Source organism: Gopherus flavomarginatus, chromosome 23 (genome assembly GCF_025201925.1).
Source record: "Gopherus flavomarginatus isolate rGopFla2 chromosome 23, rGopFla2.mat.asm, whole genome shotgun sequence".
Lineage (NCBI taxonomy): Eukaryota > Metazoa > Chordata > Testudines > Testudinidae > Gopherus > Gopherus flavomarginatus.
In genome coordinates, this window is record NC_066639.1 from 16,699,827 (window position 1) to 16,726,771 (window position 26,945).

The 26,945-nt window shown below is 67.6% G+C and overlaps 1 protein-coding gene and 1 long non-coding RNA gene across 2 annotated transcripts in view; both read right to left on the minus strand.

The window, feature by feature from the left end:
- Positions 1 to 26,945, minus strand: part of LRCH4 (leucine rich repeats and calponin homology domain containing 4) — a 51,028-nt gene that overhangs the window by 847 nt on the left and 23,236 nt on the right. Inside the window, 18 exon segments of the mRNA XM_050933277.1 lie at positions 46 to 327; positions 1,266 to 1,343; positions 2,771 to 2,908; positions 4,408 to 4,511; positions 4,693 to 4,806; positions 5,558 to 5,621; positions 5,727 to 5,775; positions 6,140 to 6,199; positions 6,289 to 6,414; positions 6,837 to 6,904; positions 7,776 to 7,876; positions 8,123 to 8,210; positions 9,964 to 10,060; positions 10,574 to 10,692; positions 10,955 to 11,091; positions 11,414 to 11,519; positions 12,677 to 12,803; positions 12,884 to 13,028. Coding sequence (XP_050789234.1) covers positions 112 to 327; positions 1,266 to 1,343; positions 2,771 to 2,908; positions 4,408 to 4,511; positions 4,693 to 4,806; positions 5,558 to 5,621; positions 5,727 to 5,775; positions 6,140 to 6,199; positions 6,289 to 6,414; positions 6,837 to 6,904; positions 7,776 to 7,876; positions 8,123 to 8,210; positions 9,964 to 10,060; positions 10,574 to 10,692; positions 10,955 to 11,091; positions 11,414 to 11,519; positions 12,677 to 12,803; positions 12,884 to 13,028 — 1,937 coding nt within the window. The 3' untranslated portion in view covers positions 46 to 111.
- Positions 8,592 to 9,596, minus strand: LOC127039640 (uncharacterized). The gene is made up of 3 exons (XR_007771250.1): positions 9,532 to 9,596; positions 8,925 to 9,041; positions 8,592 to 8,644 (listed from the first exon to the last, which is right to left on the minus strand). It is a non-coding gene; the product is annotated as an uncharacterized LOC127039640 (long non-coding RNA).

The window sequence follows — 26,945 nt, forward strand, 5'->3', positions numbered from 1 at the left end:
GGAGAACCCCCAGAATCCACCAGACCCCAGAGGGAGAGGACTGACCCAGCCCCACACCCCACCGTGGGTCGCTCTAAGGCACTAGGCAGGGCCGGGGGCCCCCCACGCTCCTCAGAAGCCCCAGAGCTTGCAGTAGGCCAGGAAAAGCAGCGACATCACGGAGACATAGAAGAGGGCGAAGCCGGCGAGGGGCCCGGGCAGGGCGGGCGCGGCGTGGGCAGCGGCAGGGCTCTCCTCCGCGGCTCCGGGGTGCAGCAGGGCCCGCAGGGTGCCCCGGAGCCGCCCGGCATCCCCCTGGAGCACGTCGGAGGCGGAGCAGAGGGCGACCTGGGCCCGGCAAGGGAGACAAAGACAGGACAGAGGTTAAGGGAGCTGCTGGGGGCATGAGACCGGCTGGGCCCCCAACCCTGCATCTGCCAGCACCCAGGGGACCTGCCGGACCCAGACGGGGAGGGGAGTGGGGGTTGGTGGGTCAGAGCAGGGGGGTGGGACTGGGAGCCAGGACTCCTGGGTTCTTTCCCCGGTGCTGGGAAGGGAGTGGGGGCTGGTAGGTTAGAGCAGTAGGGGGGCCGGGAGCCCGGACTCCCAGGTTCTCTCCCCAGCACTGGGAGGGGAGTGGGGGCTGGTGGGTCAGAGCAGGGGAGTGGGACTGGGAGCCAGGACTCCTGGGTTCTTTCCCCGGTGCTGGGAGAGGAGTAGGGGCTGGTGGTTAGAGCAGTAGGGGGGCCGGGAGCCAGGACTCCCAGGTTCTCTCCCCAGGGTCGGTGCTCGGTGCTGTACGACAGACCCCACGCTCAGCTGGCGTGGGGCCATGCAGGGTCTCAGCCCCACACTGCTGCCGTGCAAAGGGGGGACCGGAGCCATCAGCACTGGCCCACGGGGGTGGGCACAGCAGGGGATTCGGGGGGGTGACCCCAAGGCATGCTGGGAGAAGAGCACTGCATCTCCTGGGGTGAGGGGCCTGTCAGCTGGGAATCCGTACCACTAGCCGTACCTGGGGGGTGGCTTGGGCGAGAGGGGCGTGGCTTCGCACAAGCAGGGTGTGGCTTTGCACAAGAGGGGGCATGGCAATCACATGAGCACAGTGCACTTGCATGAGAGGCTGGGACCGAGAGAGAGGCGGGGCTTTGCACAGGGTAGTGCAATTGCACAAGAAGGGGCGGGGCCTTGCACTAGTGCAGCCCCATGAGGGCGCCGTGTAGAAGTGACTCTCTGCTCCCAGCTGCACAGCACAGAAATCAGAGACCCCCCCGGCCCCGCGTTACCTCTGGGACCCCCATGCGGCGACAGGCCTCCAGGAAGCTCTCCACGTTTTTCCGACATTTTACCTTGTTCAGCTTTGGCTGTGGGGAGGTAGAGAGGGGTGAGAGGGCTGGCGGGGCGCGGGGGGCTAAGGGGTAGCCAGAGCTGGGGGAGGCCAAAGCTGGGCGGGGGGGGGCGGGGCAGGGAAGCCCAAGCTCCTGTCCCATCATACGGACACTCAGGTTTCGTTTCAAGATGACGCCGTCCAGGCCTCAGTTCTGGAGACAGACCCAGAGCCGGGGAGAGAACCCAGGAGTCCTGGCTCCCAGCCCCCCCTGCTCTAACCCACCAGCCCCCACTCCCCTCCCAGAGCTGGGGAGAGAACCCAGGAGTCCTGGCTCCCAGCCCTCCTGCTCTAATCCACCAGCCCCCACTCCCCTCGCAGAGCCGGGGAGAGAACCCAGGAGTCCTGGCTCCCAGCCCCCCTGCTCTAACCCACCAACCCCCACTCCCCTCCCAGAGCCGGGGAGAGAACCCAGGAGTCCTGGCTCCCAGCCCCCCCTGCTCTAACCTACCAGCCCCCACTCCCCTCGCAGAGCCGGGGAGAGAACCCAGGAGTCCTGGCTCCCAGCCCCCCTGCTCTAACCCACCAACCCCCACTCCCCTCCCAGAGCCGGGGAGAGAACCCAGGAGTCCTGGCTCCCAGCCCCCCCTGCTCTAACCCACCAGCCCCCACTCCCCTCCCAGAGCCGGGGAGAGAACCCAGGAGTCCTGGCTCCCAGCCCCCCCTGCTCTAACCCACCAGCCCCCACTCCCCTCCCAGAGCCGGGGAGAGAACCCAGGAGTCCTGGCTCCCAGCCCCCCCTGCTCTAACCTACCAGCCCCCACTCCCCTCGCAGAGCCGGGGAGAGAACCCAGGAGTCCTGGCTCCCAGCCCCCCTGCTCTAACCCACCAACCCCCACTCCCCTCCCAGAGCCGGGGAGAGAACCCAGGAGTCCTGGCTCCCAGCCCCCCCTGCTCTAACCCACCAGCCCCACTCCCCTCCCAGAGCCGGGGAGAGAACCCAGGAGTCCTGGCTCCCAGCCCCCCCTGCTCTAACCCACCAGCCCCCACTCCCCTCCCAGAGCCAGGGAGAGAACCCAGGAGTCCTGGCTCCCAGCCCCCCTGCTCTAACCCACCAGCCCCGACTCCCCTCCCAGAGCCGGGGAGAGAACCCAGGAGTCCTGGCTCCCAGCCCCCCCTGCTCTAACCCACTAGCCCCACTCCCCTCCCAGAGCCGGGGAGAGAACCCAGGAGTCCTGGCTCCCAGCCCCCCTGCTCTGACCCACCAGCCCCCACTCCCCTCCCAGAGCCGGGGAGAGAACCCAGGAGTCCTGGCTCCCAGACCCCCCTGCTCTAACCCACCAGCCCCCACTCCCCTCCCAGAGCCGGGGAGAGAACCCAGGAGTCCTGGCTCCCAGCCCCCACTCCCCTCCCAGAGCTGGGGAGAACCCAGGCATCCGGGGCTGGGGAGGGTTCCCCACTCACCACGGCGGGAGACGGGACGTGGATGAAGGGCACCGATCGCGGGCGCAGGTGGTTGACCAGCTGGCACAGCACGGCCCCGTTGGCCAGGGCATCGCCCAGGTCCTCCGCCAGCGTCACGCTGAGTCGCGATTCGATGGCCTGCGGGGCAGTGGGGGAGAGACGGGCGGCTTGGTGGGGGCCCACAGACACCCCTCCCCCCACGCACTGCAGGGAACTTACACACAGGTGTCGGGAAAGCTCAAATTACCTCCCCGGGGAAGCAGGGGCAGAGCCGCGGAGAACCCAGGAGTCCTGGCTCCCAGCCCCCCCGCTCTAACCCAGCAGCCCCCACTGCCCTCCCAGAGCTGGGGAGAGAACCCAGGAGTCCTGGCTCCCAGCCCCCCCTGCTCTAACCCGCCAGCCCCTACTCTCCTCCCAGAGCCGGGGAGAGAACCCAGGAGTCCTGGCTCCCAGCCCCACATGCTCCAACCCACCAGCCCCCACTCCCCTCCCAGAGCCGGGGAGAGAACCCAGGAGTCCTGGCTCCCAGCCCCCCTGCTCTAACCCAGCAGCCCCCACTGCCCTCCCAGAGCCGGGGAGAGAACCCAGGAGTCCTGGCTCCCAGCCCCCCCGCTCTAACCCAGCAGCCCCCACTGCCCTCCCAGAGCCGGGGAGAGAACCCAGGAGTCCTGGCTCCCAGCCCCCCGGCTCTAACCCACCAGCCCCCACTTCCCTCCCAGAGCCGGGGAGAGAACCCAGGAGTCCTGGCTCCCAGCCCCCCTGTTCTAACCCACCAGCCCCCACTCCCCTCCCAGAGCCAGGGAGAGAACCCAGGAGTCCTGGCTCCCAGCCCCCCCTGCTCTAACCACCAGCCCCCACTCCCCTCCCACAGCCGGGGAGAGAACCCAGGAGTCCTGGCTCCCAGCCCCCCCTGCTCTAACCCACCAGCCCCCACTCCCCTCCCAGAGCCGAGGAGAACCCAGGAGTCCTGGCTCCCAGCCCCCCCTGCTCTAACCCACCAGCCCCCACTCCCCTCCCAGAGCCAGGGAGAGAACCCAGGCGTCCGGGCTCCCAGCCCCCCCCGCTCCGACCCACCAGCCCCCACTCCCCTCGCAGAGCCGGGGAGAGAACCCAGGAGTCCTGGCTCCCAGCCCCCCTGCTCTAACCACCGGCCCCCACTCCCGTCCCACAGGCGGGGAGAGAACCCAGGCGTCCGGGCTCCCAGCCTTGCAGTCCCTGGTGTGGGATCTCAGCCAAGCTTTCAGGGGTGGGGGGGCGGGGAGATGTGCCGAAGTGGGAACGGTTGTAATGTTTTGTCTGAACACTGCGCGCGTGCCTCAGTTTCCCCACGGGTCACTCCCGTATCTAGGGCGCGGGATTGTTGCAGCGACCCCTGGAGGCAGGTGTGACAGCGACGGGCTAATGGGGCACAGAGATTGGCCCACCATGGCGAGGGCCCGCCCCCCGCAAGGAGCCAGCCAGTGGGGCTGGGAACGAAGCGCCCAGGTGACCGGTTTGCCCAGGAGAGAGATAAAGCCCGGAGGTGGGGGGGGAGGCAGGGGCCTTTGGGGGCCTCAGGGGGGACCCCAGGGACCCCACCCAGGGGGACTCGCTGCGGGGAGCTCATGGGGGGACCGGGCGGGGGGGCGCAGCTGTACCTTGCGGAGCTGGACTGTTAACTCCTTCTCGTCCAGGTCGTGCGAGCTGGCCCGTAGCCGCAGGGGGTGCTGGGGGTCGGCAGTGGGGTCGTGGGGGGTGCAGGCTGCGGAGAGGACGGCAGGGCTCAGGGGACGAAGACGCACGGCCGGCGGGGAGCGCGCGGCCCCGTGCAGAGGTGCAGGCCGTGGGCAGGATTCGAACCCCAGACCTGCTGAGCCGCCGGGGGTCACGGCAGTTCCCTGCCCCGCCAGCAGAGGGGGGCAGAGCCGTGGGGCGCCACCTACCAGAGCCGGGCTTGATGGCCGTCCGCGACGAGGAGCGGAAGAGGAAGCTGCTGGGCTTCTGCGCCGAGCCGGCTTCCCGTGCCAGGGGGCTGGAGACCTGTGGGGGGAGAGACTCTGGGGGGCAGGGGGAGAGGGGAGGTGAGATCCTGCCCCACAGCACCCCCCAACCACACAGCTGGGACCTTGGCGCTGCAGGTCCCTTCGGCCAGGATCACCTACCCCAGGGGGACACATGTCCCACGCCAGAGCCAGGGAGAGAACCCAGGAGTCCTGGCCCCCAGCCCCCCTGCTCTGACCCACCAGACCCCACTCCCCTCCCAGAGCCGGGGAGAGAACCCAGGAGTCCTGGCTCCCAGCCCCCCTGCTCTGACCCACCAGACCCCACTCCCCTCCCAGAGCCAGGGAGAGAACCCAGGAGTCCTGGCTCCCAGCCCCCCTGCTCTGACCACCAGCCCCCACTCCCCTCCCAGAGCCGGGGAGAGAACCCAGGAGTTCTGGCTCCCAGCGCCCCCTGCTCTAACCCACCAGCCCCGACTCCCCTCCCAGAGCCAGGGAGAGAACCCAGGAGTCCTGGCTCCCAGCCCCCCTGCTCTGACCACCAGCCCCCACTCCCCTCCCAGAGCCGGGGAGAGAACCCAGGAGTCCTGGCTCCCAGCCCCCTCTGCTCTAACCCACCAGCCCCGACTCCCCTCCCAGAGCCGGGGAGAGAACCCAGGAGTCCTGGCTCGCAGCCCCCCTGCGCTGACCCACCAGCCCCCACTCCCCTCCCGACAGACACTCCCTGGGCATAAGTCTCCTGCCGCGGCCCCCCCCGGGCCCCTGAGCGTTACCCCTCTCCTGGCCACGCCCCCCTTCCCGCACTCACCCTGCTGCCGGGGCATTTGCCCAGGGGATGCCGGGCTGAGGACACCCGGCGGCTCCGCTGTGACCTGAAACAGACGTGGGGGGGGTTGGGGGGGAGTCAGCCTGCGTCCCCTGGGGCGCCATTCCCCCCACCCCCAAAACCCTTCCGACCCCAGTCCCTCCCCTCTCACCTGGGTCCTCGGCTTCCTCTGGGGCAGGCTGCTGCTCTCCGACAGGCCACTGGGGGGAGACAGAGCCAGGTGAGGGGGCTGCTCCGGGGCCCCCAAGGGGGCATGAAGTGCCCCCCGCGCTGGGATAGGGCCCCCGATCCTGCCGTGGAGGGGGGGACAGGGTATATGGGGGGGGGCAAGGAGGAACGGCTCAGCTGCCCCCACCTCCAGAGGGTGACAGAGCTGGAGCAGCCCCAAGGCTGCTCTAACTTATGGGGGGAGGCGGGGAAATCCCAGCAGCTCCACGGGGTTTCAAGTTGCCCCTGGGCCCGAGCCCGGCCCAAGGGAGACAGGAGCTCCCTGCCAATGAGGGGGGAGAGGACTTCTCCTGGAGGGGCGGGGGAGAGGAATGTCTCATGTGGGGGGTGTCTCACTTGCTGGCTGCCGGGCCCTGTGCGCTGCCGAAGCTGCCTTTGGGCCCCATCCTCAGCAGGCTGTAAGAGACGCAGAGAGGGTCAGGGGGGGTGGAGGCCGAGACGTCCCCACCCGGCCCCGGCGGGGGGCCCACCCCCCCCACACGTACCTGTCCCGCTTCTCCAGGGCCTGGCTCCGCAACGCCTGCTGCTGCCGCTCCCTCTCCTGCCAGATCTGCAGCGTCTCGGGGCGCCTCCGCTCCTCGCTGGGGGGCTCTTCCTGCGGAGGGTTGGGCCTGGCAGGAGGGATTGGGGGCATTGGTGGGGGGCAGGAGAACCCAGGCCAGCACTTCGCAGCTTAGTTTCCCCTACGGGGGTGTGGGGGCGCCGGGGCAGTCAGATGACAGGATAACAACCTACTACAGCTGAATGACAGCTAAGACTCCTCACCCAACGCGGCCACCTCTAGGGTGGGGCGGCTGGTTACCCAGGGACTCCTCGCCCGGTGCTGAGATGCAGCCACCCCTGGGGCGGGGCGGCCGGTTACCCAGGGACCCCTATCCCAGCGCTGGGATGCAGCCACCTCTGGGGCAGGGCAGCAGGTTACCCAGGGACCCCTCGCCTGGTGTTGAGATGCAGCCACCTCTGGGGCGGGGCAGCCGGTTACCCAGGGACCCCTCTCCTGTCACAGAACAGGGGCTAACCAGCTGCTGCTCACCTGCTGTTCGGCACCTTCTCCCCGACATCGGCTCTCTGGGGAAGGCTCCTCTCTGCTCTCCGCTTCTCCTGGGGACAGAAGGCAAGAGAGAAAGGATTAGGGAGAGAACCCAGGAGTCCTCCCAGACCCCTCCCAGAGCCATGCAGAGAACCCAGGAGTCCTGGCTCTGAACCCCCCTGCTCTAACCGCCTAGGCCCAATGCCCAGATTCTTTTGTAGCTGTGTGTTGGCAGCTATGCAAGCCCAGCCCACTCACACCACGGGCAGCCTGGCACGGTCCCGCTTGAAGGCTGAGGCTGCCCCTCCCCGCTTGGGCAGTTCTCTGGGCCCGCTGGCACAGCCGTGCCCCACAGCTGTGCCCCCAGCTGGCAGGAGCAGTGGGCCTGAGCTGGAACTATCCCTCAAAACTACATCTCCCAGGATGCACCATGGCCTGGAAGTCCCAGGATGCAAGGGCCTCACTCTGAGGCCAGACCAGGGTGCACCATGGGAGATGAGTCCAACTAGGGAGCCCAGTCCACACAGGGAATGGAGGCTTGTGGTTTCTAAACTACATCTCCCATGATGCAAATGCTTCCCTCACCCTGAGGCCAGACCATGGTGCACCATGGGAGACGCAGTCCGACTAGGGAGCCCGACGCATAGGGGAGAATGGGCAGCATGAAGCCAGCAAACCATAACTCCCATGAGGCAGTGCGGCAGCGGCGCCCGAGCCAGAGATTTCAGTGTTGGAATATTTTCCAGAATCCCTAAATTCTCTTGTGTCTGGGAGTGGGGCCATGACCCCATTTTGGGTCCAGTGCGATACTTCTCTCTGCCCTGGGCCAGTTCCTCCCCCCGTCCCCTAGGGGGCAGCACCCCTGCAGGAAGAGAGGACAGCCAACAGGCCCACGGTGGAGCACTGCATCCTGGGAGTTGTAGTCTTCCCGGGCCCCCCCACCTCCGCCGGGGCCACGGCCTGCGAACTGCTCTCCAGCTTGGCCGCTTCCTCCTCCTCCACGCTGGTGTCGATGAAGTCGATCTGCTCCAGCTCTCCATTGGCTGCGGGGAGGAAAGCATCAGCGGTGCCGCTCCGCGCCCAGCGAAGCCCCGGGAAGGTGGGCACACAGGGGGTGGGAGCTGCTTGGCGGGCACGTGTGGGTCGGCTGGGGTGGCAGAGCTGTCACTGGCAGGAGAGGCCAGCAGTTGTTTTCCCCTTTGGCCGCAGCAGGCATCTCCCCGCGGGTAACTGGGACCCCGGGAGCAGGGGCGAGGGAACCCCACTTGGAGGGACTACTACCCGCTTACCTGCCCGGTCCCGCTTCTCCTTCAGCTGGCGGGGATCACGCACCAGCTCCGCGATGCGGAACGACAGGTCGGAGAACTCGTCTGTGGACTGACAGAGCAGAGGGAACAGGTGACTGTCGGGGGGCACAGAGGGGATCGGATGCCGGGACTGCCCAGCACTGGTGAAAGGGACCGATGCCCGTAGGTGAAACTGACCGACCCGCACGATGGACCGATCCGCGCCCGGTGTGGGTGAAAGGGACCGACGCCAGTACATGAAACTGACCTACCCGCACAACTGACCGACGCCGGTACGTGAAACTGACCTACCCGCACGACTGACCGACGCCGGTACGTGAAGCTGACCGACCTGCACGACTGACCGATCCGCGCCCGGTGTGGGTGAAAGGGACCGACGCCAGTACGTGAAACTGACCTACCCGCACGACTGACCGACGCCGGTACGTGAAACTGACCTACCCGCACGACTGACCGACGCCAGTACGTGAAACTGACCGACCCGCACGACTGACCGATCCGCGCCTGGTGTGGGTGAAAGGGACCAACGCTGGTACGTGAAACTGACCGACCCGCACGACTGACCGATCTGCACCCGGTGTGGGTGGAAGGGACCGATGCCGGTACGTGAAACGGACCGACCTGCATGACTGACCAATCCGCACCCGGCGCCAGTGAAAGGGACCGACGCCGGTACGTGAAACTGACCGACCCGCACGACTGAGCGATCTGCACGTGGTGTGGGTGAAAGGGACCAACGCCGGTACGTGAAACGGACCGACCTGCACGACTGACCGATCTGCACCCGGCGCCAGTGAAAGGGACCGACGCCGGTACGTGAAACTGACCGACCCGCACGACTGACCGATCTGCACCCGGTGTGGGTGAAAGGGACCGACGCCGGTACGTGAAACGGACCGACCTGCATGACTGACCGATCTGCGCCCGGTGTGGGTGAAAGGGACTGACGCTGGTACGTGAAACTGACCGACCCGCACGACTGAGCGATCCGTGCCCAGTGCCAGTGAAAGGGACTGACGCCGGTACGTGAAACGGACCGACCTGCATGACTGACCGATCTGCGCCCGGTGTGGGTGAAAGGGACCGACGTCGGTAAGTGAAACGGACCGACCCGCACGACTGACCGATCCGCGCCCGGTATGGGAGAAAGGGACTGATGCCGGTATGTGAAACGGACCGACCCGCACGACTGACCGATCCGCGCCCGGTGTGGGTGAAAGGGACCGACGCCGGTAAGTGAAACGGACCGACCCGCACGACTGACCGATCCGCGCCCGGTATGGGTGAAAGGGACTGATGCCGGTACGTGAAACGGACCGACCCGCACGACTGACCGATCCGCGCCCGGTATGGGTGAAAGGGACTGATGCCGGTACGTGAAACGGACCGACCCGCACGACTGACCGATCCGCGCCCGGTATGGGTGAAAGGGACTGATGCCGGTACGTGAAACGGAATGACCCGCACGACTGACCGATCCGTGCCCAGCGCCAGTGAAAGGGACTGACGCCGGTACGTGAAACTGACCGACCCGCGCCCGGCACTGGTGAAAGGTTCCAACGCTGGTATGTGAAACTGTCCGACACAGGTGAAACCGACCCGGAGCACATCACAACACGTAACAAGCTGTGACCCCCAAACCAGCACCCCCAGTCTCCTGTCTGCCATCCAACCCCTCTTCGCAGTCCGCCAGCTCCCATGCAGCGCTGGCATCTCCTTGGAACGCAGAACCCTGACCCACTGCCCATCGCCCGGGGCTAGGAAGGGGGGGGGCCGTTGCTGCCCTGCGTGCTCCAGATGGCACCGTGCCGAGCGGTCCGTACCTCGTTCCCAGACCACCGCTTGCTGCCGCTGTCGACGCTGTTGAAGCCCGAGTCCAAGCCGCCGTACTGCCGGCCGGGGTAGAACTCGTCGGAGAGGCTGAGGGGCAGAGAGAGGTGGGTGAGGGGTAGGGAGAGGTGCTTTGAGATCCTCTGGTGAAAGGTGCTGGAGAAGATGCTTCACAATGCAGCACGGAGCCTGGGATCAGCCCAGTACAAGATGGGCAGGGGAGTGACGGAACTTGGCACTTCCTCCCCAAGCTCTCGAGAAAGGGGCAGATCCAGAAATAGAACCCAGGAGTCCTGGCTCCCAGCCTCCCCCAGCTCTAACCCATCAGCCCCCACTCCCCTCCTGGAGCTGGGGAGAGAACCCAGGAGTCCTGGCTTCCAGCCCTCCTGCTCTAACCCACCAGCCTCCACTCCCCTCCCAGAGCCGGGGAGATAACCCAGGAGTCCTGGCTGTCAGGGGTGGGGGAGCCAGTGGGTTTCTATCTGCTGGAGGGGCAACCAGTGGGAACAGGATACAGAACACTTAGCAGCACTGGGTTGCCACACGGGGGCCGGCCAAGCCGGGGCGATTCCAGGTCCCCCTGCCCCGGGGAAGCTCCCTTACCAGGTGCCAAAGCCGGTGGGCCGGGTGGGCCGGGTGAAGTCGGCCAGGTCAGGCCCTGTTTTGCTGCAGGCTTCCAGATTGAGGTATTTGAAGATGTGGATTTTGCCTTTCAGGCAGATCTGGGGTGAGAGACGGGGGGTGGGGGTGGAGGAGGCTCGTTAGGGCTGGGTTGAGGCAGGGGGAGCCCCCACCCCTTCACAGAGTCACCGCCCGGTCCCATGTTAGCCACCCGCACGGTGGAAAATCGGTGCCTCGTTGCCCATTGGGATGGGTCTGGCTTTACCGCCCGCCCAGCCCTCCTTCCCCGGGTCAGTTTCCTTCCACCCCGCCACCCCGCCAGTCCCGCTGCCCCCCCCCGGGCCGGGCCCCGCCCCGGCTCACCTGCGCGGGCGGCGACTGGAGGGGGTTATTGTCCAGCAGGATGGTCTGCAGGTGCCGGAGGTGCCGGTAGCAGACGGGGATGCGGGTGACCCGGTTGCAGGAGAAATCCAGGCGGACCAGGGGCAGCTCCGACAGCTCTGGAGCAGCAGAGGGGCCCGGTGAGCGTGGCAGGGGCCCCAGCTGCTCCACGACCGGAAGGGGGGGGAACTGTGGGGAGTCCCAGTCCCGCCTGGCACCCCCTGGCACTGGGGCATCGGGGGATGTGGGGCTAGAATCAAGACCCGGACCCAGCTCCCAGGGCGCCCGAACAAGGAGAAAGGGCCCGAAAGGTATTCGGTATCCGGCCCTTTAAGTACCAGCTCACTGGGCTCACAGGATTGGTGGCTTCCGTTCCCATCCTGCGCTCGATTGGCTGGAAGGGGTCCTGCCCCGGGATTTAAAGAGACGGGGGGCACTGACCTTCGGGCAGGGCGGTTAGCTGGTTCCTCCGCAGGTTCAGATCTCGCAGGGACTCCAGCTGGCCCATGCTGGCCGGCAGAGCCTGGAGTTCATTGCAGCTCACGTCCTGTGGGGGGGGGGGGGGTTGGTTTAGCAGGGCCTGGGGGGGGGCATGGGGGGGATTCGTATCTCGTTGTCAGTGCCCGGAGGGAGCGGGGCGTTTGGGGCTGGCCGGGGAGCCCCCCGCTGAGCCCCCCGCTGAGCCCCTAGTGCTGACCCGCTCCCTGCCCCACAGCACCCCCTAGCGCAGCCCTGGGGCCAGCCCCGCCTGCCAGGGGAGAGCGCCCCCTGCTACGCCCCCAGCCCCACTCTCTGCTCCATGGCACCCCCTCGTGCCGCCCTGGGGCCAGCCCTGCCTGCCAGGGGAGAGCGCCCCCTGCTGAGCCCCCCACCCCACTCCCTGCCCCACAGCGCCCCCTGCTGCCCCCTGCTGAGCCCCCCGCTCTGCTCCCTGCCCCACAGCGCCCCCTGCTGAGCCCCCCGCTCTGCTCCCTGCCCCACAGCGCCCCCTAGCGCCACCCTGGGGCCAGCCCTGCCTGCCAGGGGACAGTGCACCCTGCCGAGCCCCCCCCACACTCCCTGCCCCACAGCGCCCCCTAGCGCCACCCTGGGGCCAGCCCTGCCTGCCAGGGGACAGTGCACCCTGCCGAGCCCCCCCCACACTCCCTGCCCCACAGCGGCCCCTAGCGCCGCCCTGGGGCCAGCCCTGCCTGCCAGGGGAGAGCGCCCCCTGCTGAGCCCCCCACCCCACTCCCTGCCCCACAGTGGCCCCTAGCCCCGCCCTGGGGCCAGCGCCCCCTGCTGAGCCCCCCACCCCACTCCCTGCCCCACAGCGCCCCCTAGCGCCGCCCTGGGGCCAGCCCTGCCTGCCAGGGGAGAGCGACCCCTGCTGAGCCCCCCACCCCACTCCCTGCCCCACAGCGCCCCCTAGCCCCGCCCTGGGGCCAGCGCCCCCTGCTGAGCCCCCCACCCCACTCCCTGCCCCACAGCGCCCCCTAGCACCGCCCTGGGGCTAGCCCTGCCTGCCGGGGGAGAGCTCCCCCCACTGAGCCCCTGCCCTGCTCCCTGCCCCTAGCCCCACCCTGGGGCCAGCCCCGCCTGCCAGGGGAGAGCGCCCCCTGCCGTGTCGGATTTTCCCTGGCTGTCTCCCAGCTTGGCAGGAGGGATCTGGCGGGGTCCCCGTTTCGCAGGCCAGGCCCCGCGGCGCCCGCCGGCCCCACTCACCAGCTGGCGCAGGTTGCTCAGCGAGCCCATCTCGTCGGGCAGCGAGGCCAGCTTGTTGTTGGTGGCGACGAGGACCTTGAGGGGCAGGCGGCAGAGGCAGGGCGGGAGGGAGGTGAGCTGGTTCCGGCTGTGGGGTGGGAGAAGGAGCCGTTAGAACCGCGGCCGGTGCCAGTCGGGCCGGATCCCTCCCCCCAGCCCGGCCGTTACCTGAGGTTCAGGTAGGTGAGGGACTGCAGGTTGGCGATGGCCGGCGGGATGCTCCGCAGGCAGTTGTGGTACAAACTCAGCCCTTCCAAGGAGACCAGGTGGCAGGCGTCCTCGGGCACTTCGGCAAAGCGGTTCCGGGAGAGATCTGGGCGTGGGATGAGAGGGGAGGCTGTTAGGCGCCCCCCACCGCCTGCACCGAGCTCCCAGGTGTCCTGCTACAGGCAGCTCGCCGGCAGTGCCCAGCGCAATGGGGGGCCCTGAGCTCATTCGAGGGGAAACTGAGGCACGGTGACCAAGCCAGGAAGAGGTGTCCTGCTCTAACCACCAGACCCCCCTACCCTCCCAGAGAACCCAGGCGTGAGGCCGCGCACCACCCGCAGAAGGCAGGCGGGGGGACATGCGCCGGTAATTCCTGTAAATCGACCTAGCAGAGGCCGGATCACGGCCCGGCCCGAGCCCAGGGGTGCTGGGAGGAAAACGCCACATGTGGCCATGAGCACGGAGGAATTGGGTGGGAGCCCTTGAAACAGCTGGACCCTGCAGCTGGAATCGCGTTTGCTCGACGCACGTCCCATATAGAGATTTCGCCTCCCAGCCCAAGAGCAGGGTCACAGTTAACTCTCCCTGAGAGAGTTCAGCCCCAACCCATTCCGAAGCGAGGAAGGGGAGAGATTTGTGTAAATGCTTGATAGTTTCACTTTTCCTCACTCATTCACCCAGGGGTCCTGGCTCCCGGGAGCAGAGAGGCCTCGGCACAGCCAGGGACGAACCCAGGAGTTCTGGCTCCCGCGAGCAGAGAAGCGCCAGCCCAGCCAGAGATGAACCCAGGAGTCCTGGCCCCGGCCCAGCCGGGAACGAACCCAGGAGTCCTGGCTCCCGGGAGCAGAGAGGCCCCGGCCCAGCCGGGAATGAACCCAGGAGTCCTGGCTCCCAGGAGCAGAGAGGCCCCGGCCCAGCCGGGAATGAACCCACGAGTCCTGGCTCCCAGGAGCAGAGTGGCCCCGGCCCAGCCAGAGATGAACCCAGGAGTCCTGGCCCCGGCCCAGCCGGGAACGAACCCAGGAGTCCTGGCTCCCGGGAGCAGAGAGGCCACAGCCCAGCCAGAGGTGAACCCAGGAATCCGGGTTAGAACCAGAACTGGAATCCCGCGGTTACCGCTGCCGTAATAGCAGGAGGGGTAAATTGCGGTGGGAATTAGCGGGAAAACTCTGTCGCCTCAGTTTACCTCTAAGGGAAATCGCTTGCTGCGAAGAGAATTTCAGCCATGGGAGGCAAGTTTCGAATACAGGTTTGAATATTTGGCTTTGATGATCTTGTACCAGGAGTTACGGGGTTTTTTACCTGGCGGGAGCGGGTGTGCGTGTGGGGGGAGGCGGGACGGAAGCAGCATTAGTTGTCCCAGGCGAGCGGCTGGGAGTCGAGGCTGGACAAATCCAGCCTGGAAAGAAGCCCCCTCTCCCCCCCGGGTTTGACCAGCGAAGGGGATGAACTGTGGGGACAAGGTGGCGGAGCCTCCGTCCCTGGCCATGTTTACATCCAAGGGTTCCCCCCGGCTCTGCGCCGGTGTGAGAGGGAGGGAACCGAGGATGCAGGAGCTCAGATGGGAGGATCACAGGGTTGGTGCAAGGCTGCGATCGGCACATTTCGGCACCCAAATACCTTTGGAAGTCGGGTCCCTCGGAGGGACGCGGGGGGAGAATGACCCTTCCTGCCTCTCCCTGATATACGGACTCAGAGCTCTTCAGGGCTGGGACGGGCCCGGCACAATGGGGGGCCCCCAATCTCAGTCGGGGGGGTCTGTAGAGTCCCTGGCACCATGGGGGGGCACTGATCTCCATCAGGGAGATCTGCGCAGTGCCTGGTACAATGGGGGCCCTCAATCTCAGTCGGGGGGGGGTCCTGTAGAGTGTCTGGCACCATGGGCGGTCTGTGCAGTGCCTGGCACAATGGGGGGACCCCAATCTCAGTCGGGGGGGTCTGTAGAGTGTCTGGCACCATGGGCGGTCTGTGCAGTGCCTGGCACAATGGGGGCCCCCAATCTCAGTTAGGGGTGTCCATAGAGTACCTGACACCATGGGGGGCCCTGATCTCCGTCAGAGAGATCTGTGCAGTGCCCGGCACAATGGGGGCCCCCAATCTCAGTTAGAGGTGTCCATAGAGTACCTGACACCATGGGGGGCCCTGATCTCCGTCAGGGAGGTCTGTGCAGTGCCCGGCACAATGGGGGCCCCCAATCTCAGTTGGGGGGGCCCGTACAGTGCCTGGCACAACACGAGTCCTGAGCCCAGCAGGGCTCCTGCACTCTCCCCTAACTCCAGGACGGAGGGGGACGAACAGCCGAGCAGAAGCTCCCTGTGGCTCGCCGGGCCCGGAACGGAGGCACGGCCCGTTTCCAAGTGGCCGAGGCTGCGAGCGGCTGGCGGGAGGCCAGCCCAGCACTTACCACCGAGAAGGGCTGACTCAGGAGCCGTTTCCCTGCACACACGCGCAGGCCCTGGACCGCAGCCGCCGGCAGGGTAAATGTTTTGTCGACCGCGCGACCCAGAGGGGCCCAGACAAGCTGCCGAGAGGGTATTGAACTTGGCACCGAGCGTGCGAGCCTCTGGCAGGAGAAGAGCCCTTCCAGCAAGCCACTGACGAGGATCAGGCCTGGGCACTGGCTCCCTCTGGGCTGAAAGGAGCAAAGCTCTAAAAGGAGCCGCTGGAAAAGCCGAGAGGGGCAGAGAAAAGCCAGGAACAGCAGGACAAGGCTGGAAGGATGAAGCCAGCCGCTTTCCCCGTGGGAACAGAGCACCGCTGGGAGTCATCTGGGCCCAAACGCCCCGGGGCGGAGGTGGATAGTCCCTGTCTCGACACATTCCCACCCGGCTTTTCGGGGAGAGACGCCTTCACCCCGCCCAGGGGACCATCCAGGGACGAGGGCGAAACTCTCCGGCCTGCACTTCCCAGGACGTGGGCCCAGCTGATTAAAGTCCGCAGGGAAGAGGGAAATGGGGCCATATGACAGCCCACACCAACACGGCACCGTTTCCCCACAGATCAGCGCAACCCTCGGGACTCGGGACGGCCATGGCATGCGAGTCTCCTCACAAACTGCGAGGGGATCTGTTCCCAGCAGATCAGAGCCTGCCCACCCGTCACCCCTCCAGCGCTGGGGTGCATGTTTACATGGGATCAGGGCCCTGTTGTGCCAGGCGCTGCCCAGACACACGGCGAAGGACAGACCCTGCCCCAGCTGAGATCAGGGCCCCGTCGTGCCCAGACACACGGCGAGGGACAGACCCTGCCCCAGCTGAGATCAGGGCCCCATCGTGCCCAGACACACGGCCAGGGACAGACCCTGCCCCAGCTGAGATCAGGGCCCCATCGTGCCCAGACACACGGCGAGGGACAGACCCTGCCCCAGCTGAGATCAGGGCCCCGTCGTGCCCAGACACACGGCGAGGGACAGACCCTGTCCCAGCTGAGATCAGGGCCCCGTCGTGCCCAGACACACGGCCAGGGACAGACCCTGCCCCAGCTGAGATCAGGGCCCCGTCGTGCCCAGACACACGGCGAGGGACAGACCCTGCCCCAGCTGAGATCAGGGCCCCGTCGTGCCCAGACACACGGCGAGGGACAGACCCTGCCCCAGCTGAGATCAGGGCCCCGTCGTGCCCAGACACACGGCGAGGGACAGACCCTGCCCCAGCTGAGATCAGGGTCCCGTCGTGCCCAGACACACGGCCAGGGACAGACCCTGGCCCAGCTGAGATCATGGTCCCGTAGTGCCCAGACACACGGCGAGGGACAGACCCTGCCCCAGCTGAGATCAGGGCCCCGTCGTGCCCAGACACACGGCCAGGGACAGACCCTGCCCCAGCTGAGATCAGGGCCCCGTCGTGCCCAGACACACGGCCAGGGACAGACCCTGCCCCCAGCTGAGATCAGGGTCCCCGTCGTGCCCAGACACACGGCCAGGGACAGACCCTGCCCCAGCTGAGATCAGGCCCCGTCGTGCCCAGACACACGGCGAGGGACAGACCCTGCCCCGGCTGAGATCAGGGCCCCGTCGTGCCCAGACACACGGCCAGGGACAGACCCTGCCCCGGCTGAGATCAGGGTCCCGTCGTGCCCAGACCACACGGCCAGGGACAGACCCTGCCCCGGCTGAGATCAGGGCCCCGTCGTGCCCAGACACACGGCCAGGGACAGACCCTGCCCCAGCTGAGATCAGGGTCCCGTCGTGCCCAGACACACGGCGAGGGACAGACCCTGCCCCAGCTGAGATCAGGGCCCCGTCTTGCCCAGACACACGGCGAGGGACAGACCCTGCCCCAGCGGAGATCAGGGTCCCGTCGTGCCCAGACACACGGCCAGGGACAGACCCTGCCCCAGGTGAGATCAGGGCCCCGTCGTGCCCAGACACACGGCTAGGGACAGACCCTGCCCCAGCTGAGATCAGGGCCCCGTCGTGCCCCAGACACACGGCGAGGGGACAGACCCTGCCCCAGCTGAGATCAGGGCCCCGTCGTGCCCAGACACACGGCGAGGGACAGACCCCTGCCCCAGCTGAGATCAGGGCCCCGTCGTGCCCAGACACACGGCGAGGGACAGACCCTGCCCCAGCTGAGATCAGGGCCCCGTCGTGCCCAGACACACGGCGAGGGACAGACCCTGCCCCAGCTGAGATCAGGCCCCGTTGTGCCCAGACACACGGCGAGGGACAGACCCTGCCCCAGCTGAGATCAGGGCCCCGTCGTGCCCAGACACATGGCCAGGGACAAGACCCTGCCCCAGCTGAGATCAGGCCCCGTCGTGCCCAGACACACGGCGAGGGACAGACCCTGCCCCAGCTGAGATCAGGGCCCCGTCGTGCCCAGACACATGGCCAGGGACAGACCCTGCCCCAGCTGAGATCAGGGCCCCGTCGTGCCCCAGACACACGGCGAGGGACAGACCCTGCCCCAGCTGAGAATCAGGGCCCCGTCCGTGCCCAGACACACCGGCCAGGGACAGACCCTGCCCCAGTCTGAGATCTAGGGCCCCGTCGTGCCCAGACACACGGCGAGGGACAGACCCTGCCCCAGCTTGAGATCAGGGCCCCGTCGTGCCCAGACACACGGCGAGGACAGACCCTGCCCCAGCTGAGATTCAGGGCCCCAGTCGTGCCCAGACACACGGCCAGGGACAGACCCTGCCCCCAGCTGAGATTCAGGCCTCCCCGTCGTGCCCAGACAACACGGCGAGGGACAGACCCTGCCCCAGCTGAGATCAGGCCCCGTCGTGCCCAGACACACGGCGAGGGACAGACCCTGCCCCAGCTGAGATCAGGGCCCCGTCGTGCCCAGACACCACGGCGAGGGGACGGACCCTGCCCCAGCTGAGATCAGGGGCCCCGTCGTGCCCAGACACACGGCAGGGACAGACCCTGCCCCAGCTGAGATCAGGCCCCGTCGTGCCCAGACACACGGCCAGGGACAGACCCTGCCCCAGCTGAGATCAGGCCCCGTCGTGCCCAGACACACGGCCAGGGACAGACCCTGCCCCAGCTGAGATCAGGGCCCCATCGTGCCCAGGACACACGGCGAGGGGACAGACCCTGCCCCCAGCTGAGATCAGGGCCCCGTCGTGCCCAGACACACGGCGAGGGACAGACCCTGTCCCCAGCTGAGATCAGGGCCCCGTCGTGCCCAGACACACGGCCAGGGACAGACCCTGCCCAGCTGAGATCAGGCCCCGTCGTGCCCAGACACACGGCGAGGGACAGACCTGCCCCAGCTGAGATCAGGGCCCCGTCGTGCCCAGACACACGGCGAGGGACAGACCCTGCCCCAGCTGAGATCAGGGCCCCGTCGTGCCCAGACACACGGCGAGGGACAGACCCTGCCCCCAGCTGAGATCAGGGTCCCCGTCGTGGCCCAGGACACACGGCCAGGGACAGACCCTGGCCCAGCTGAGATCATGGGTCCCGTCAGTGCCCAGACACACGGCGAGGGACAGACCCTGCCCCAGCTGAGATCAGGGCCCCGTCGTGCCCAGACACACGGCCAGGGACAGACCCTTGCCCCAGCTGAGATCAGGGCCCCGTCGTGCCCAGACACACGGCCAGGGACAGACCCCTGCCCAGCTGAGATCAGGGTCCCCGTCGTGCCCAGACACAACGGCCAGGGACAGAACCCTGCCCCAGCTGAGATCAGGCCCCGTCGTCGCCCCGACACACACGGCGAGGGACAGACCCTGCCCCGGCTGAGATCAGGGCCCCGTCGTAGCCCAGACACACGGCCAGGGGACAGACCCTGCCCCGGCTGAGATCAGGGCCCCGTCGTGCCCAGACACACGGCCAGGGACAGACCCTGCCCGGCTGAGATCAGGGCCCCCGATCGTGCCCAGACACACGGCCAGGGACGACAGACCCTGCCCCAGCTGAGATCAGGGTCCCCGTCGTGCCCAGACACACGGCGAGGGACAGACCCTGCCCCAGCTGAGATCAGGGCCCCGTCGTGCCCAGACACACCGGCGAGGGACAGACCCTGCCCCAGCGGAGATCAGGGTCCCGTCGTGCCCAGACACACGGCCAGGGACAGACCCTGCCCCCAGGTGAGATCAGGGCCCCGTCGTGCCCAGACACACGGCTAGGGACAGAACCCTGCCCCAGCTGAGATCAGGGCCCCGTCGTGCCCAGACACACGGCGAGGGACAGGACCCTGCCCAGCTGAGATCAGGGCCCCGTCGTGCCCAGACCACACGGCGAGGGACAGACCCTGCCCCAGCTGAGATCAGGGCCCCGTCGTGCCCCAGGACACACGGCGAGGGACAGACCCTGCCCCAGCTGAGATCAGGGCCCCGTCGTGCCCAGACACACGGCGAGGGACAGACCCTGCCCCAGCTGAGATCAGGGCCCCGTCGTGCCCAGACACACGGCGAGGGACAGACCCTGCCCCAGCTGAGATCAGGGCCCCGTCGTGCCCAGACACACGGCCAGGGACAGACCCTGCCCCAGCTGAGATCAGGCCCCGTCGTGCCCAGACACACGGCGAGGGACAGACCCTGCCCCAGCTGAGATCAGGGCCCCGTCGTGCCCAGACACACGGCCAGGGACAGACCCTGCCCCAGCTGAGATCAGGGCCCCCGTCGTGCCCAGACACACGGCGAGGGACCAGACCCTGCCCCAGCTGAGATCAGGGCCCCGTCGTGCCCAGACACACGGCCAGGGACAGACCCTGCCCCGCTGAGATCAGGGCCCCGTCGTGCCCAGACACACGGCGAGGGACAGACCCTGCCCCAGCTGAGATCAGGGCCCGTCGTGCCCAGACACACGGCGAGGGGACAGACCCTGCCCCAGCTGAGATCAGGGCCCCGTCGTGCCCAGACACACGGCCAGGGACAGACCCTGCCCCAGCTGAGATCAGGGCCCCGTCGTGCCCAGACACACGGCGAGGGACAGACCCTGCCCCAGCTGAGATCAGGTCCCCGTCGTGCCCAGACACACGGCGAGGGACAGACCCTGCCCCAGCTGAGATCATGGGCCCCGTCGTGCCCAGACACACGGCGAGGGACAGACCCTGCCCCAGCTGAGATCAGGGCCCCGTCGTGCCCAGACACACGGCCGAGGGACAGACCCTGCCCCAGCTGAGATCAGGGCCCCGTCGTGCCCAGACACACGGCCAGGGACAGACCCTGCCCCAGCTGAGATCAGGGCCCCGTCGTGCCCAGACACACGGCCAGGGACAGACCCTGCCCCAGCTGAGATCAGGCCCCGTCGTGCCCAGACACACGGCCAGGGACAGACCCTGCCCCAGCTGAGATCAGGGCCCCGTCGTGCCCAGACACACGGCCAGGGACAGACCCTGCCCCAGCTGAGATCAGGGCCCCGTCGTGCCCAGACACACGGTCAGGGACAGACCCTGCCCCAGCGGAGATCAGGGCCCCGTCGTGCCCAGACACACGGCACAGGGACAGACCCTGCCCCAGCTGAGATCAGGGCCCCGTCGTGCCCAGACACACGGCCAGGGGACAGACCCTGCCCCAGCTGAGATCAGGGCACCCGTCGTGCCCAGACACACGGCGAAGGACAGACCCTGCCCCAGCTGAGATCAGGGCCCCGTCGTGCCCAGACACACGGCGAGGGACAGACCCTGCCCCAGCTGAGATCAGGCCCCGTCGTGCCCAGACACACGGCGAGGGACAGACCCTGCCCCAGCTGAGATCAGGCCCCGTCGTGCCCAGACACACGGCGAGGGACAGACCCCTGCCCCAGCTGAGATCAGGGGCCCCGTCGTGCCCAGACACACGGCCAGGGACAGACCCTGCCCCAGCTGAGATCAGGCCCCCGTCGTGCCCAGACACACGGCCAGGGGACAGACCCTGCACCAGCTGAGATCAGGCCCCGTCGTGCCCAGACACACGGCCAAGGGGACAGACCCTGCCCCAGCTGAGATCAGGCCCCGTCGTGCCCAGACACACGGCGAGGGACAGACCCTGCCCCAGCTGAGATCAGGCCCCGTCGTGCCCAGACACACGGCGAGGGACAGACCCTGCCCCAGCTGAGATCAGGGCCCCGTCGTGCCCAGACACACAGGCCAGGGACAGACCCTGCCCCAGCTGAGATCAGGCCCCGTCGTGCCCAGACACACGGCCAGGGACAGACCCTGCCCCAGCTGAGATCAGGCCCCGTCGTGCCCAGACACACGGCCAGGGACAGACCCTGCCCCAGCTGAGATCAGGGCCCCGTCGTGCCCAGACACACGGCCAGGGACAGACCCTGCCCCGGCTGAGATCAGGGCCCCGTCGTGCCCAGACACACGGCCAGGGACAGACCCTGCCCCGGCTGAGATCAGGGTCCCGTCGTGCCCAGACACACGGCCAGGGACAGACCCTGCCCCGGCTGAGATCAGGGCCCCGTCGTGCCCAGACACACGGCCAGGGACAGACCCTGCCCCGGCTGAGATCAGGGCCCCGTCGTGCCCAGACACACGGCCAGGGACAGACCCTGCCCCGGCTGAGATCAGGGCCCCGTCGTGCCCCAGACACACGGCGAGGGACAGACCCTGCCCCGGCTGAGATCAGGGCCCCGTCGTGCCCAGACACACGGCCAGGGACAGACCCTGCCCCCGGCTGAGATCAGGGGTCCCGTCGTGCCCAGACACACGGCCAGGGACAGACCCTGCCCCGGCTGAGATCAGGGCCCCGTCGTGCCCAGACACACGGCCAGGGACAGACCCTGCCCCGGCTGAGATCAGGGCCCCGTCGTGCCCAGACACACGGCGAGGGACAGACCCTGCCCCAGCTGAGATCAGGCCCCGTCGTGCCCAGACACACGGCGAGGGACAGACCCTGCCCCAGCTGAGATCAGGGCCCCGTCGTGCCCAGACACACGGCGAGGGACAGACCCTGCCCCAGCTGAGATCAGGGCCCCGTCGTGCCCAGACACACGGCGAGGGACAGACCCTGCCCCAGCTGAGATCAGGCTCCGTCGTGCCCAGACACACGGCCAGGGAAAGACCCTGCCCTAGCTGAGATCAGGGCCCCGTCGTGCTCAGACACACGGCCAGGGACAGACCCTGCCCCAGCTGAGATCAGGGCCCCGTCGTGCCCAGACACACGGCCAGGGACAGACCCTGTCCCAGCTGAGATCAGGCCCCGTCGTGCCCAGACACACGGCGAGGGACAGACCCTGCCCCAGCTGAGATCAGGGCCCCGTCGTGCCCAGACACACGGCCAGGGACAGACCCCGCCCCAGCTGAGATCAGGGCCCGTCGTGCCCAGACACACGGCGAGGGACAGACCCCGTCCCAGCTGAGATCAGGGTCCCGTCGTGCCCAGACACACGGCGAGGGACAGACCCTGCCCCAGCTGAGATCAGGGCCCCGTCCTGCCCAGACACACGGCGAGGGACAGACCCCGCCCCAGCTGAGATCAGGGTCCCGTCGTGCCCAGACACACGGCCAGGGACAGACCCCGTCCCAGCTGAGATCAGGGTCCCGTCGTGCCCAGACACACGGCGAGGGACAGACCCCGTCCCAGCTGAGATCAGGGTCCCGTCGTGCCCAGACACACGGCGAGGGACAGACCCTGCCCCAGCTGAGATCAGGGCCCCGTCCTGCCCAGACACACGGCGAGGGGACAGACCCCGCCCCAGCTGAGATCAGGGCCCCGTCGTGCCCAGACACACGGCGAGGGACAGACCCCGTCCCAGCTGAGATCAGGGTCCCGTCGTGCCCAGACACATGGCGAGGGACAGACCCTGCCCCAGCTGAGATCAGGGCCCCGTCGTGCCCAGACACACGGCCAGGGACAGACCCTGCCCCAGCTGAGATCAGGGCCCCGTCCTGCCCAGACACACGGCGAGGGACAGACCCTGCCCCAGCTGAGATCAGGCCCCGTCGTGCCCAGACACACGGCCAGGGACAGACCCTGCCCCAGCTGAGATCAGGGCCCCGTCGTGCCCAGACACACGGCGAGGGACAGACCCTGCCCCAGCTGAGATCAGGCCCCGTCGTGCCCAGACACACGGCCAGGGACAGACCCTGCCCCAGCTGAGATCAGGGCCCCGTCGTGCCCAGACACACGGCCAGGGACAGACCCTGCCCCAGCTGAGATCAGGGCCCCGTCCTGCCCAGACACACGGCGAAGGACAGACCCTGCCCCAGCTGAGATCAGGGCCCCGTCGTGCCCAGAAACACGTCGAGGGACAGACCCTGCCCCAGCTGAGATCAGGCCCCGTCGTGCCCAGACACACGGCGAGGGACAGACCCTGCCCCAGCTGAGATCAGGGCCCCGTCGTGCCCAGACACACGGCCAGGGACAGGACCCTGCCCCAGCTGAGATCAGGGCCCCGTCGTGCCCGGACACACGGCGAGGGACAGACCCTGCCCCAGCTGAGATCAGGGCCCCGTCGTGCCCAGACACACGGCCAGGGACAGACCCTGCCCCAGCTGAGATCAGGGCCCCGTCGTGCCCAGACACACGGCGAGGGACAGACCCTGCCCCAGCTGAGATCAGGGTCCCGTCGTGCCCAGACACACGGCGAGGGACAGACCCTGCCCCAGCTGAGATCAGGGCCCCCGTCGTGCCCAGACACACGGCGAGGGACAGACCCTGCCCCAGCTGAGATCAGGGCCCCGTCGTGCCCAGACACACGGCGAGGGACAGACCCTGCCCCAGCTGAGATCAGGGCCCCGTCGTGCCCAGACACACGGCGAGGGACAGACCCTGCCCCAGCTGAGATCAGGCCCCGTCGTGCCCAGACACACGGCCAGGGACAGACCCTGCCCCAGCTGAGATCAGGCTCCGTCGTGCCCAGACACACGGCCAGGGACAGACCCTGCCCCAGCTGAGATCAGGGCCCCGTCGTGCCCAGACACACGGCGAGGGACAGACCCTGCCCCAGCTGAGATCAGGGCCCCGTCGTGCCCAGACACACGGCCAGGGACAGACCCTGCCCCAGCTGAGATCAGGGCCCCGTCGTGCCCAGACACACGGCCAGGGACAGACCCTGCCCCAGCTGAGATCAGGGCCCCGTCGTGCCCAGACACACGGCGAGGGACAGACCCTGTCCCAGCTGAGATCAGGCCCCGTCGTGCCCAGACACACGGCGAGGGACAGACCCTGCCCCAGCTGAGATCAGGCCCCGTCGTGCCCAGACACACGGCGAGGGACAGACCGTGCCCCAGCTGAGATCAGGGCCCCGTCGTGCCCAGACACACGGCCAGGGACAGACCCTGCCCCAGCTGAGATCAGGCCCCGTCGTGCCCAGACACACGGCGAGGGACAGACCCTGCCCCAGCTGAGATCAGGCCCCGTCGTGCCCAGACACACGGCGAGGGACAGACCGTGCCCCAGCTGAGATCAGGCCTCGTCGTGCCCAGACACATGGCGAGGGACAGGCCCCTGCCCGAGGTTGGGAGCGAAAACAAAGCACTCTCTTTCCGGGCTGTCCAGCTGAGTGCCTGAGAAACGCGGGGATCCCAAGGAGGAACCCTTTGGAGAACGCGGCTTTTCACAAGGAACAGAGAACGCAGCCGGCAGCTGGAACACCACCCCAAGGGCCACACGCCCCGAAGGGGGCAGGTGTCCGTGCCTGGGCGGCTGGGAAGGTGAGGCAAAGGGACCCCATTTGGCTGCAGAGAGACCAGGGGCTGAGAGCGCGAAGCATTCCCCTTTCTTTATGGAGAGCAGGTTCCTGCGAGCTACACCCTCCGAAGCATGGAGCCATGTAGCCTGGCGGCAGGCGCGCCAGCTCTCCGGCTGAGTGTTTACACAGCCTGCCACCGGGCCACAGCTGCTGCTCCCGTGCGAGGCAGGAAGCGGAAACTCCTCGGCAGATCTGAAGACTTGGCCAAGGAAACCGACCCCCCCGCGGGACCCTGGGACTTCGTCCCCGAACAGCTCCTAGATCTGCAGCCTCCCCGGGCGCCTATCTCCAGAACTGGCGGCCAGATGGGGAGTTCTTCCAGAATGGCTAAAACACTCGGAAGGGTTCGGTTTTTACCGGGAAACCCCGATTTCACCACCGCAGCTAAAGATCCGAGCGACGCGCGGCTGGATGGTTTACTAGCACCTGTGTCTGTTTTGCCAGGTGGTGCCGACGGCTTGCCTTTTAGCTTCTGGAATCGGCATCTACTGCCGTGAAATCAGTATTATCTGACCCGAGACCCCTCGCAATTTCCCGCAGCTCTGGAAACTTAAAAGTCAATAAAATTTTTTTTGGGGGGCGGGAATGCTGCAAAATAAAGCCTGGTATCGTTTGTGGAAGCTGAATTCTGCCAAGCCGACGGATACCAGAAGCGGTTCTGGTCCGTTTCCCCCAGCGAGGCAGGGGAATTCTTCAGTCTGGGCTCGGGCTGGGAGAACGATCAGAGCTCGCTCATACGTAGCGTGGCTGTATTTACGGCAGGGCCGCGCTATTACTCTCATTTCACGGGCGGGGCAGGCCCCACTGAAATCTAGCCAGCACCCTACCTTCCTCTCCTGGCTGCATACGGATCGCGCCCTCTCCGGTGCAATCAAGCCCCCTTTTGGAGTGCAGGTGACTGGGGACAAAGAAGGCCCCGGCCCATGGGAAGGCGGAGCTGAGCTCCCTGGGCAGGGTTTCCCTGTGTGCAGACACAAGGGCTAAGCCAGCAGGTGAAGACCAGGTGTGGTGCAGGCAGGCTGCAGGAGGAGGCGTGAGCGAGCAGAGAGACCAGGCTTCTTGGGCACAGACCGAGTGGGAGTGGCAGGCGTGGGGGATTTCATCAGAAGGAGGGGGACTCGGTGTCCCCGGGTGTTACTGGTTTAACGAGGGGAGGGGAGAGGAAGTTCGTTGGGACACAGGACCCGAGAGGGAACTCGGGACCCCGGCCGATGGCCTGGAGGATGGAGACCCCAGCGACTGACGACCTGGAGACCCAGCCCAGGAGTCACAGCCGGTTCTGGCCCGTGGGGGGACAATGGGCTGCGGGGAGAGGACCCCGGTGAACCGACCAGCCGGTTCCAGCCAGAGGGGCCAGAGGTGGCTGAGAGGCGATGAGGCCCAGGCCACCCTGTTTACGACCCTGTTTCCCTGGAGAGCCCTCCTGTGTTACGCTGGCGGAGAGTCGCTCCGGGCTAGAGAACAGGGGGGTGGAGGCCCCGGGGGGCCCAGAGCGAGGGGACTCCCTGGGGGGGCCCACGGCAGAGACAGACGTGCTGAGGCTCAGAGAGGTGCGGCTCCAGGAGGTGGAGGGGCCTGACCCCAGGAGAGAGCAGCCCCCCGAGAAGGGCTGTCGCACTGAAAGAGGCACCACCCCACCCCGGTGCGACCTGTGAGTCCGTGACAGAGCCCCAGGTGCAGGGAAGGGCCCCGAGGCCGACCAGGGGATGGCGAGCAGATCGCTCCGGAGGGGACTCCGAGCTGGGCGGGCGGAGGGAGGCCGAGAGGGCTTGGGATTGTTCACTGCGGCTAGGACGTCGCTGGCCCGGGGGGAGGCTGTGAACCAGCAGATGAGGGAGGGTGCAGATCGGCCCCCCAACGAAGAGCAGCAGGGGGCAAACGGCCCAAGGGGTTTGAAGACGCAGCTCGCCGGGTTTAGGAGCGACAATCGGCAAGCGATTTCCAGCC